Source organism: Triticum dicoccoides, chromosome 4B, assembly GCF_002162155.2.
Source record: "Triticum dicoccoides isolate Atlit2015 ecotype Zavitan chromosome 4B, WEW_v2.0, whole genome shotgun sequence".
Taxonomy (NCBI): Eukaryota; Viridiplantae; Streptophyta; class Magnoliopsida; order Poales; family Poaceae; genus Triticum; species Triticum dicoccoides.
This window is the reverse complement of record NC_041387.1, coordinates 211219964-211232361: the sequence shown is the minus strand read 5'-3', so window position 1 is coordinate 211232361 and position 12398 is coordinate 211219964. Positions and strand designations below refer to the sequence as shown.

At 54.8% G+C, this 12398-nt stretch overlaps 1 protein-coding gene and 1 long non-coding RNA gene across 6 annotated transcripts; one reads left to right on the top strand and one right to left on the bottom strand.

The window, feature by feature from the left end:
- Positions 1-2543: 2543 nt before the first annotated feature.
- LOC119295803 lies at positions 2544-4767 on the bottom strand. 5 transcript variants are annotated; one of them, XR_005144317.1, is made up of 4 exons: positions 4105-4767; positions 3877-4025; positions 2875-3041; positions 2544-2794 (listed from the first exon to the last, which is right to left on the bottom strand). It is a non-coding gene; the product is annotated as an uncharacterized LOC119295803 (long non-coding RNA). The 5 variants fall into 5 exon arrangements; XR_005144314.1 differs by having other exon boundaries at positions 3877-3983; XR_005144315.1 differs by having other exon boundaries at positions 3877-3983; positions 4113-4767.
- Positions 4768-4836: 69 nt separating this feature from the next.
- On the top strand, positions 4837-12163 carry LOC119295802. The gene is made up of 2 exons (XM_037574261.1): positions 4837-5515; positions 11147-12163. The coding sequence occupies exons 1-2, from the start codon at positions 4886-4888 to the stop codon at positions 11819-11821; spliced, it is 1305 nt and encodes a 434-aa protein (XP_037430158.1). The 5' UTR covers positions 4837-4885; the 3' UTR covers positions 11822-12163.
- The last annotated feature ends 235 nt before the right edge of the window (positions 12164-12398 follow it).

Below are 12398 nucleotides of genomic sequence, written 5' to 3'. Positions count from 1 at the left end.
TAGTCAAAACTCTCAAAGCATGGATAGAGCGATTACCATGGAGAGTCGAACGCACGACGTAGATGTATGTGGAGCTGGGAAGGCTTATAATATGGTAGCAAAAAGGGTAGCAATAATCAATTCAGAGATGCAAAGTTGAATAAACGCTCAACGACGGTATTGTGCTGGTCCTAGGCTAGACCGTGCTAGAGACGCGAGCCTAGAACACTAACAAAATGACGGTGCTACACGTAAACAAGGGAGGAGCACACTTTGAATTTTTTTTCCTTTTTTTCACTTTTTTCCTCTTTTTTCTTGCTCTGCCACAATTTTTTTCGAAAAAGTCCACAAATGGTCTAAAAACTGCCTAGCCAGAATTTTCCAGACTTAGTTTTTTTTAAACATGAACTATTTTTCTACTGCGTTGGGGAGTCCTACTCTGTCACGACTCGGAGTATGGCGTTATCTGGAAATCCAAAACAGAGTAAAAAAATACTGGACTCGGACTAGGACTGGTGGCGGAGATGAATCTGGTGGAATTTGGACTGGCGGCGGAGATGAATCTGGTGGAACTCGGACTGGTGGCGGACATATGTTGCAGGTGGACTCGGATTGGCGTGATGGCGGCGTATATGGACTTAGATTGTCGGTGAATATGTGGTGGTGGTATATGGCAGCGGCGATGAAGTTGGTGCGGTGGTGGTATATGGCAGCGGCAATGATGATGACGCGGTGGTGATATATGGCAGCGGCAACGTGACAACCTGTGAACAGAACTCGAAACTCTAAAGGACTAGACGCTAAGGCCGGCAACTTGACACGACGATGCAACCGCAAATTCAACATAGCAAATACAGAAAAGATTATGCAAAGGCTCAGATTGGTTCGGATAGGATGAACTAACCCTAATTTTTTGGCTTTTTGTAGACTATAAGTATGAAGAAATAGACTCGATCTAAACTACAAAAAACAGTAAAATCTCACCGAGCAACCTGAAAATCCGATACCACTTGATAGATGCAAAGGTGTTCCGTCATTCTATGAGATGGTGGCTATCATTTTGTTGGAAGTCGACTTTGATGACCCGACTACGAACGTGCGAGGACGTCGCGCCTTAGCAATCGCTAAACCAACTCCGAGAGGTTATCGACCACGCGGGAGCACGATCAATCTGACCACGAAGGTCTATTTCCTGCAAGCAAACGAAGAACAAGCAAGAAACTAAGATTGCAATCTGGATATTGCGAATAACAAAGGAAAGCTTTATCAATGAAGGTGGGGTTCTGTGACGCTTTTGTGTGGTCGTTGAACACAAACGAAGTACGCGAAGTTGCAGCTATGGCGAACTTTTAATCTAAACAAAACACAAAGTCTAAACGACGCCCTAAGGGCTGTATATATGGAGGAAGACGGGGAAATTTCGTGGCCCTTGAGGGACGGGTCCAAAACCAACCCTAACTCTTGTTTCCCCACACATACAGACTCTAAAAATAGCCTATAATCAAGTATTTCGAAATTACATGGCCTGACCCAATAATAAGGTGGCGCAACATCTAGAATAGCCTGTGGACGAAAATTATGAAGTAGCATCTTGTATATTTCGTCCAAGGCTTCATGCACTCATTATGGTGGCTTCAACGTCCTGAAATCATCACTTATAACTCCGTTTTTGTTTCCTTGCGCACGCCATCATTTCAATGCTTGTTCTTGCTCCAATGTTCACCCTTGTCCAAGCTAGGCCCTTCATCTGTAAGCAAAACACATGTATCCAATTTAGGCAGCATTATATTCTCATGAACATTATAATCATTACGAAGAAACGAAAATACCTGATAATTTAATTAGCGTGCGCGAGCTCTAGTAATTGGTCCAGTATGTATAGCAATAGGAGTTGTGGGTGTAACAATGGTATTGATGTCCTCATCAAGTAGGGGAGGGTAGGAGGGCTCGAGGATTGGCCATGGGAAAAACCAAGAGAGCAATGAGAGGGTAAAGTGTGTGTGTGAAACTGAGGGTGGACGGTGAGGGGAGAGAACGCACGGGGTTATGAAACGTCACATCAGTCTTTCAATCTTCCTCAGGTGTGCGGGGGAACCAGCACACGCGGCTCGCACAGGCCCGGCTCTCCGTTTCTACTGAGTCTGATCCGGAACTGCTTTGAGATTGATGCGAGGCAAGATATTCATGTGCCCAGCCAATCAAACGGGCTAAATTTGTACTCCCTCTGTTCCAGAATAGTTGTCGCTGGAGTGAATTTCCGACCAGGTGAAAAGGGGGAAATGTACCAAAGTACCCCTAACATGAAAACGAAATTGTCCCTAATCGTCGTCTTCCCTCTGCCAGGCTCCTCCCCTCCGCCGTGGCCGCCCAGCCTCCAGGCCCCGTTGTAGCAGCACAGCCGCCGGCGACTCGTGCCCGTCGCGCCCGCACCTCCAGACGCCCGCGGCTCCTGCCCGTCGCCCCCGCTGTAGCAGCAGCGCCTCCAGCCGCCGGCGACTCTTGCCTGTCGCGCTAGCTGTAGCAGCAGCGCCTCCAGCCGCCGGCGACTCCTGCCCGTCGCGCCTGCTGTAGCAGCACAGCCTCCAGCGCCTGCAGACACCTGCCCGTCGCGCCTGCTGTGCGACTCCTGCGCCGGCGACTCCAGCACCTCAGCCTCCCAACGCCGGAGCTCCGGATCCGGCCAATTGACCTCGTCGGCGAGCAGCCAGGTCGCCTCGTCGCGCCTCTCTTCCTCACTGGTTCTCCTGCTTTGGCTTCCTCCAAATTGTGACTGACGGACCAAGCAAATCGAGCAAGAACAACGACAGGGGTTCTCCTGTTTGGAGGGAGAACATCAACATGGGTTTGTTTGGAGGAAGAACAGCAACAGGGACCAACCAAATTGTGAATTGCTACCTGTAACAGGGCTCTGTTTGTGAACAGCAACAGGGACCAACAGGTGTATGTGTTTGGATTGATCAATTGCTTGGATTGATCAGAAGTGTTGCAGCAACATGGGTCCTCCCATTGTGTTACTCCACTTGATCAGAATTGCTTGGATTGACCATTGTCCATCTGTCCACCTGTGAAAACAAAAGCAAGATTGACAAATCAGCAGAAAATTGACAAAGCAAGATCAACAAGGAGTAGTTTCATTTGGTTTTAATTAACTTCAAATTTTCATTTGGTTCATCTCACTTTAACTTAAAAGTTTCATCATACTGCACCTTAATTAACTTAAAGGTGAGTGGTTTCTAAGGAGTAGAATTTGTGTTTACTGCTACTGGAATTGCTACTGGAAATTCAAGAAAAGGAAGGAGAAGATAAGAGATCCTACACCATACTCCTACTCCAAGAACTAAGTTTTAACTATTGCACTTGTGTTTCCCTAAATATGAGGTAGTTGCTGTCAAGCGTATCCTATCCAAAATTATTTGCAGTGCTCTTGTTAGCAGAGAAGAGAATGAGAAGAAAAAGAGGAGAAAAAGAAGCTGCACTGTGCTCCTTCAAGCTACTCCTAAGAATAGAAATTTTGTTTACTGAATTTGCAAAATTCTTCAATACTTCATTTGACAAAGTAGGAGTACCATTCTGAACATTCTCCAACTTAACAAAACTAACTGTTTTGATACAATCAAGTTTTGCTGTCACACAAAAGTACTCCAACATGTAGCTACTGTACTGAAACATGTACTCCAGCTTGTTCAGAATATCAAGATTTTTTTATATCTAATGTATACCTACTGTCCTCACAAACTCCAGCATTCAAGCAAAATACACATTCAGTAAACACACATTCAATCAAAACAGGTGTTGACTTAACCTACAACTTTCTGTGTAAACACACATTCAAGCAAAATACACATTCAGTAAACACACACCCAAGCAAAATAGGCTGAAGGAGTATGTTGCGCGTACCGGAGATGGCTGGTCGGCGTCGGGACTGTGTGGTGGTTTGGCGCCCGGAGGCCTTTGGACCACCACAATTGGCCGGCGTTGCTCTATTGCAGCTCCTGGGAGTTCTGCTGGAGCACAGGAGGAAACTCAGTTAGGCACATGAACTATTCCTGCAGTTAAACGCATCGCCGCCCATGAAATTCAGTTAAACGCACGAAATTCAGTTAAAGGCTGAGCTAATACTAGCACCTGCTCACCGAGTCACCGAAGCAGAGGTCTGCCACCACCGCCAGGGAAGAAGATGCCGTCGTCCCGCCCGTGCTCGCCGAACCCGCTGTCGTCTGGTCCATGGCCGCGCCTGCCCCGCTGGGCCTCGGCCTCGGCGGCGGTGATGTGCTGCCGAATGAAGGCCTCGAACTCCAGCCCCGAGACGCTCTGCTTCGGACCAGCACCACCATCTTCCTCCCGCTGCTCCGGTCCAGCACCGGTGTCCTCCTCCCGCTGCTCCAATTCAGCACCGTCGTCCTCCTCCCGTTGCTCCAATCCAGCACTGCGCTCCTCCTTCCGCTGCTCCAGCACAGATCGAGCACTGTCGCCCATGGATAGAGCACCGCCTCCCATGGATCGAGCAACGCCGCCCACGGACAGAGCACATCGGCTCTAAAAATGTTACCTTTGACCAAGAGCAGGCGGGATAATAGGGTTAGGGCCTTAGGGGTACGAATCGGGGTGGTAGAGGAGCAAGACGACGGTGAGGAAGACACCGACGAGAGGGAGTGGATGGCGACTGGCCGGCGAGCGATCTGGGCTCGGGAGGAGCGACTGGGGAGAGAGCGAGTGGTCGCCTGGCCGGTGCGAGTGGGAGGGCAAAATGGGAAAGGGAAGAAAACTGGTAGCGTGACGGAAATTGTACTAAGATTCTAAAACGACAACTATTTCGGTAGAGAGGGAGTACTATCTAATATGCATCCAGGTTGTTTGGACCGTGCTGTGCGGATGTTTACACGCTTTTTGATGGACTGCGACGGAGATGCCCTTGCTCCTCTTCGCTCTCCCCACTTCGCACCCATCCCACCTCCTGGTCAGATCTCGCCGCCAACCACGGCCGCGCAAAATGGGCTCTGCACATTCCTCCCACTCCTCCATCTCTACCGCGGCCGACGAAGGCGACGATGATCCATCGACTGCCTCAGCCTCGGAGCCCTCGGCCCCGCCCCCTCCCGCCCAAGCGCCGGCTCCACCGGCCTCTGCGTCCAAGGTGCTGGAGCAGGAGCCCGAGGTGCTCCCCTGCCGAGCCGCCGACTCGCCGCTCTCGCCACAGCCATCCGTAACGGGCACTCCACGCCTCCTCGGCCCCAACATCAAGGTCTGGGACCCCTGCCACGTGCTCCTTCCCCCACCGTCGCCGCACCAGCACCTCCCTCAGCAGGGGAGGACGGAGGCGCTGCTGGAGGTGGTAATAGTTAGCCACGGAGAATGTGCGTTCGCGATGCGACCCGACCTGGTTGGTGGGCGATGGCCGGCAGTGGCCCTCACGGCGCGCGGGGAGCGACAGGCGCGCGCGCTATCAGTGTTCCTGCGCTCCCGTGGTTCGCAGCTGGCCGCTGCGTGGACGTCGCCCCTCGACCGTTCCCGCGCTACTGCTGAACTTGTCTGCCGGGTGAGCCGTTCTTGGCCTTTGTTGTATAATTCTACTCTTGCACTGTGCTTGCTTATTGTCCTGTCTTTGTCTTGCAATGGACCTGAAAGCAATTTTAAGCATTTACTCTAAAGCTAGTACAAAGTTGAGTCACTTATTTTGGAACGGAGGGAGTAGATTTTAGAGTATTGTAGTCTGCTTGTAAATGCTTTGCTATGCATTCCACATTGTTGTAGTAAAACCCAATTTTTAAGATAGATTCATGCTGTGTGAGAAGTACGATCTTAAGTATGAGATTGGTGTCTTCTTTTTTATGGTGGAACAATTCACTGTTCAGCCTAAAGAACAGTCCTTTGGCATTTCAATGAAGGCAACACATCATGAATGTATATGTATAATGGAATTTATTGGCTTCAATAAGTGTGCATTATTGCATGCTCGTAGAACATCTGTTCCATTTGAAGGTGTTGTCCTTTTTGGCCGCAACAACATGGATCAGTTGTAAAGGTGAACAAATAAGAGCCATCATATTCTGATGGTCGTACTCCTAGATGCAAAAAGTTTGTTGTTTCCTGAAATTTATTCAGAACATGATGACAATGTGTTCCTGTTTGGTCTTCAAAGTATTGAACTTGGTATTAGCTTTCTATTGGCCCGTTAAATGCTACTCTGGTAGGAGCTGGGACCCTACCGGGTCTAGGGCGTAGGTTGTAGGGGAAGGAGGGGGCTGGACGTGGCGAAGCTCGCGGTCGCCGGCGGCAAGGCGCCGTCGTGCGCGAGAGGGAGAGGCGGCGGCAGCGCAAGAGGCGGCTAGGGTTAGGTCTCCCGGCTCCCTAAGGGAAGCCGAGCAAATAATGATTGCTTCTTTGCTTCATTAGATTGATACATCTCCTCTCCTTATATAGAGAGGTTTACTTGACTCCTAAGCAAATGATCCTAACAACGATAAGATAATTGGGCTAAGCCCCTAATAACGATAAGATAACTTGGGCCACAACCCACTGGGCTAAGCCCCTAATAACGATAAGATAACTTGGGCCACAACCCACTGGGCTAAGCCCCTAATATGCCGGTCATAACACTTCTCCCCGCCTGCACAAAGAGCTCGTCCTCGAGCTATAAGTGGGGAAGCGCTTGCTGAACTCCTCGAGGTGATCAACCAGCGTCAAACACCTTCGCGACAGCTGGGGCGGCCAGGTCGGCAGCGACGGCGTCCTCCGGAATGTAGTATGCAGTCTCCAGGTAGAAGAGTCGCGGGCAGACGTGGCCGGGCGTGTAGGGCTCGTCGCAGTTGAAGCACAACCCTTGGCGGCGACGCTCGAGTAGCTTGGCCGAGGTGAGCCGGCGGAACGGGCGTGCCGCAGTCGCGGCGAGGGGTGCCGCGGAAGCCTGAGCAGGCGAACTCGGCGCGGGAACATCCGACCAGGGTAGCGACCCAGCGGCCCGGGACGGTGATGCCTGCTGGATGGCCACCGCGCGGCGCTTGAACGCGCGCGCGTAGTACATGGCCGTCTGGAGATCCTGGGGTCCCCGAAGCTCCACGTCCACGCGGATGTGATCTGGAAGTCCACCGACGAAGAGGTCGGCACGCCGCTGCACCGTCACGGCCGACGCGTGGCATGCCAGGGCCTGGAAACGGTCGGCGAAGTCCTGAACCGTGGAGGTGAAGGGAAGGCGGCCTAGCTCTGCCAGGCGGCTCCCGCGGATCGGTGGCCCAAAACGAAGGAGGCAGAGCTCGCGGAAGCGCTCCCAAGGGGGTGTGCTGCCCTCGTCCCGCTCGAGGGCATAGTACCAGGTCTGTGCCGCGCCGCGGAGGTGGTAAGAGGCGAGCAAGGTACGCTCCGAGACGAGGGTGCGCTGCCCGCGAAAGAACTGCTCGCACTGGTTGAGCCAGTTGAGGGGGTCGTCATAAGTGGCGAAGTCCAGTTTGGCAAACCACGGCGGTGTCTGAGTCGGATCGTCGTGGCTGACTGGCTCGGAGGTGCGAAGCAGCGAGGATTGTGGCGCCCGTTCAGCATGGCCGCGGCCCGTGGAGTACCCCGCCGAGCCGGAGGGGTCGCCGAACTGCAGAGTGGGTGCCGGCGGGTCTCCAGCCGACATGTAGACGGGTGGCGGTGATGATCCGGTCAGCCAGGCCGGTATCGGGGACGGTGACGGCGGGAAGCGCACTTGCTGGATCGGTACGCCTCCCTGCGAGGGTGACCCGGGCCCCGTGTTGGGCGGTGGCGGGGCCGGCAGCTGCGGCGGTACGGATCCGGGTGGAGTGGGGGGCGCAGCGAGGGCCGGGGCCAGCCACTGTGGCCATTGAGGCCCGGATGCGGGCGGCGGTGGGACCGGCAGCTGGGGTGGCGGCTGCCTGAACCCAGGAGGCGCCGGGGGCGCAGCGATCGCCGGACCCGGCCACTGCGGCCAGTGGGGGGCGACGGCGGGCGGCGGCTGACCGGGCCAGTGGTGGTGTAGAGGCCCGATCGATGCCGTGGTGGCCGCGTACCAGGGCAGGGCGGCTGGCCCGGTCGCGGCGGCCGGCTGCAAGGACGGCGGCTGCCCGTAGGGCCTGGCCAGGTAGAAGCGTATGCCCTGGACGGCGGTGACGAGGTCGTTGAGGACCCTGGTCATCTCCGCCGGCGAGTAGATGGCGATGGACGGCGCGGTGGAGGGCGGCGGCGTCTGGCTGGTGGAGGCGCTGGCGGTGGAGTCCAGCGGCGCGGTGGGGAGAGCCAGCGGCACGGTGGAGAGAGACAGCGGCACGGTGGTGACGGGCAGCGGCGCGGTGGTGACGGGCAGCGGCGGGTTGGGTGTTGGTGCAGACATGATCGGAACCAAGCTACCTGATACCAAATTGGTAGGAGCTGAGACCCTACCGGGTCTAGGGCGTAGGTTGTAGGGGAAGGAGGGGGCTGGACGTGGCGAAGCTCGCGGTCGCCGGCGGCAAGGCGCCTTCGTGCGCGAGAGGGAGAGGCGGCGGCGGCGCAAGAGGCGGCTAGGGTTAGGTCTCCCGGCTCCCTAAGGGAAGCCGTGCAAATAATGATTGCTTCTTTGCTTCATTAGATTGATACATCTCCTCTCCTTATATAGAGAGGTTTACTTGACTCCTAAGCAAATGATCCTAACAACGATAAGATAATTGGGCTAAGCCCCTAATAACGATAAGATAACTTGGGCCACAACCCACTGGGCTAAGCCCCTAATAACGATAAGATAACTTGGGCCACAACCCACTGGGCTAAGCCCCTAATATGCCGGTCATAACACTTCTCCCCGCCTGCACAAACAGCTCGTCCTCGAGCTATAAGTGGGGAAGCGCTTGCTGAACTCCTCGAGGTGATCAACCAGCGTCAAACACCTTCGCGACAGCTAGGGCGGCCAGGTCGGCAGCGACGGCGTCCTCCGGAATGTAGTATGCAGTCTCCAGGTAGAAGAGTCGCGGGCACACGTGGCCGGGCGTGTAGGGCTCGTCGCAGTTGAAGCACAACCCTTGGCGGCGACGCTCGAGTAGCTTGGCCGAGGTGAGCCGGCGGAACGGGCGTGCCGCAGTCGCGGCGAGGGGTGCCGCGGAAGCCTGAGCAGGCGAACTCGGCGCGGGAACATCCGACCAGGGTAGCGACCCAGCGGCCCGGGACGGTGATGCCTGCTGGATGGCCACCGCGCGGCGCTTGAACGCGCGGGCGTAGTACATGGCCGTCTGGAGATCCTGGGGTCCCCGAAGCTCCACGTCCACGCGGATGTGATCTGGAAGTCCACTGACGAAGAGGTCGGCACGCCGCTGCACCGTCACGGCCGACGCGTGGCATGCCAGGGCCTGGAAACGGTCGGCGAAGTCCTGAACCGTGGAGGTGAAGGGAAGGCGGCCTAGCTCTGCCAGGCGGCTCCCGCGGATCGGTGGCCCAAAACGAAGGAGGCAGAGCTCGCGGAAGCGCTCCCAAGGGGGTGTGCTGCCCTCGTCCCGCTCGAGGGCATAGTACCAGGTCTGTGCCGCGCCGCGGAGGTGGTAAGAGGCGAGCAAGGTACGCTCCGAGACGAGGGTGCGCTGCCCGCGAAAGAACTGCTCGCACTGGTTGAGCCAGTTGAGGGGGTCGTCATAAGTGGCGAAGTCCAGTTTGGCAAACCACGGCGGTGTCTGAGTCGGATCGTCGTGGCTGACTGGCTCGGAGGTGCGAAGCAGCGAGGATTGTGGCGCCCGTTCAGCATGGCCGCGGCCCGTGGAGTACCCCGCCGAGCCGGAGGGGTCGCCGAACTGCAGAGTGGGTGCCGGCGGGTCTCCAGCCGACATGTAGACGGGTGGCGGTGATGATCCGGTCAGCCAGGCCGGTATCGGGGACGGTGACGGCGGGAAGCGCACTTGCTGGATCGGTACGCCTCCCTGCGAGGGTGACCCGGGCCCCGTGTTGGGCGGTGGCGAGGCCGGCAGCTGCGGCGGTACGGATCCGGGTGGAGTGGGGGGCGCAGCGAGGGCCGAGGCCAGCCACTGTGGCCATTGAGGCCCGGATGCGGGCGGCGGTGGGACCGGCAGCTGGGGTGGCGGCTGCCTGAACCCGGGAGGCGTCGGGGGCGCAGCGATCGCCGGACCCGGCCACTGCGGCCAGTGGGGGGCGACGGCGGGCGGCGGCTGACCGGGCCAGTGGTGGTGTAGAGGCCCGATCGATGCCGTGGTGGCCGCGTACCAGGGCAGGGCGGCTGGCCTGGTCGCGGCGGCCGGCTGCAAGGACGGCGGCTGCCCGTAGGGCCTGGCCAGGTAGAAGCGTATGCCCTGGACGGCGGTGACGAGGTCATTGAGGACCCTGGTCATCTCCGCCGGCGAGTAGATGGCGATGGACGGCGCGGTGGAGGGCGGCGGCGTCTGGCTGGTGGAGGCGCTGGCGGTGGAGTCCAGCGGCGCGGTGGGGAGAGCCAGCGGCACGGTGGAGAGAGACAGCGGCACGGTGGTGACGGGCAGCGGCGCGGTGGTGACGGGCAGCGGCGGGTTGGGTGTTGGTGCAGACATGATCGGAACCAAGCTACCTGATACCAAATTGGTAGGAGCTGGGACCCTACCGGGTCTAGGGCGTAGGTTGTAGGGGAAGGAGGGGGCTGGACGTGGCGAAGCTCGCGGTCGCCGGCGGCAAGGCGCCGTCGTGCGCGAGAGGGAGAGGCGGCGGCGGCGCAAGAGGCGGCTAGGGTTAGGTCTCCCGGCTCCCTAAGGGAAGCCGAGCAAATAATGATTGCTTCTTTGCTTCATTAGGTTGATACATCTCCTCTCCTTATATAGAGGTTTACTTAACTCCTAAGCAAACGATCCTAATAACGATAAGATAATTGGGCGAAGCCCCTAATAACGATAAGATAACTTGGGCCACAACCCACTGGGCTAAGCCCCTAATATGCCGGTCATAACATACTTCCTCCGTCCCATAATATGAGAACGTTTTTGGCACTACAGTAGTGTCAAAAACGTTCATATATTATGGGACAGAGGGAGTAGTTTAGTTTCTCATTCATGGTAACACAAATGTGAAAAAAATACATTTTGAGAGGGATCGGCATTATATATGATTATGATTATCCACTCTGTGTTTGTGCTTGTTAGCATATCTCATGACCTTCAACTTCTAAAGTATCTTCTCCAATCAGGCTTTTGCCCCAACAGGTTTGACGTATGAAACTGTTTGTATGCAGGAACTTGATTTCCCAGAGGAGCAGATCCAAGTATCTGGTGCTTTGACTGAGATGAGTCATGGTCAGTGGGAGGGCTGTCCAAAATCAGAAATTTATACCCCAGAAATGGTTAATCTGATGGACAGCACCCAGCCTGATTTCTCAGCACCTTCAGGAGAGTCACTCAGGCAGGTGCAGTTCAGGATGATGGAGTTCCTGAACCGAACAATCATAAGGTTACCAGAAAAGGTGGCAATGGGGGATACACTATCACAACAAAATGACGCAAAGGGTTTATCTCGGCAGAGCTCCACCAATTCCGTCCAAGATGGCCCATCTTGGGATTTACTTTACAGGGTCAATCGGCATAGCCTCCAAAGGAAGAAATCTGGTAAAAGCCGTCTCCAGTTTGTCACTTCGGTTGACAATGATACCGAGGATGAGTTCTCCGTGAAAGACATAAACCAAAGGCATCACCTTCACGAAACAAGTCTGGGGAGCTCTACAACCTCTATTGCAATTTTCAGCCATGCAATCCCCATTCGATGTCTCCTTGCGGGCTTGCTGGACTGCAACCCTGTGATGTCTCAGAGGATATGTATAGACGATTCATCTGTCACTGTTCTTGAACATTCGCTTAGAACTGGGTGGCGAATAAAGAGGCTAAATGATACTGGGCATCTCAGGCTTCTCTAGCTGCAAGCTGTTGCGCTGCAGCTGGAATCTAACTGATGTGTGTTTATGTGCCGTAAAGAAACTATCAGATCATATTATGCAAATCAGAAGCTATGGTTGTCGGTTCATGTTCACCTATGCCACAGTGGGGAATGGAAGTCCTCCGATTGTTGTTATTTTGCATTTACTACCATGCCTCGATGCCGGGAAGAACTGCCCTGTGATTGTGTTACCCTGTGATTGTTAATCATTATTTTATCAAGTGTAGTTTCCAACTCATCCTTGGTGTATCATTCTTTCTTTCCATCAGCCATGTTGTATGTTTTGAAACATTTGTAAATAGTCTTCTACTCCCTTTTTATATTAGTACTTGTGTTTACTTTACCAGCTTTAGCAGAAAATGCATACGATCAGTCGGTTGCGCACCTCCCTTTTTTCCTATGGACGCAGCTCCCTTTTATTGCACCAACAATATGCGTCTGGATCGCTGCCTAACTTTATTTTTTCACATCAGTTCAGACGCAAGCGCTCGTATATACGTGCATACACTGACCCCTATAAATACACATATAGCCACCATACTCTATGAGCACCTCCG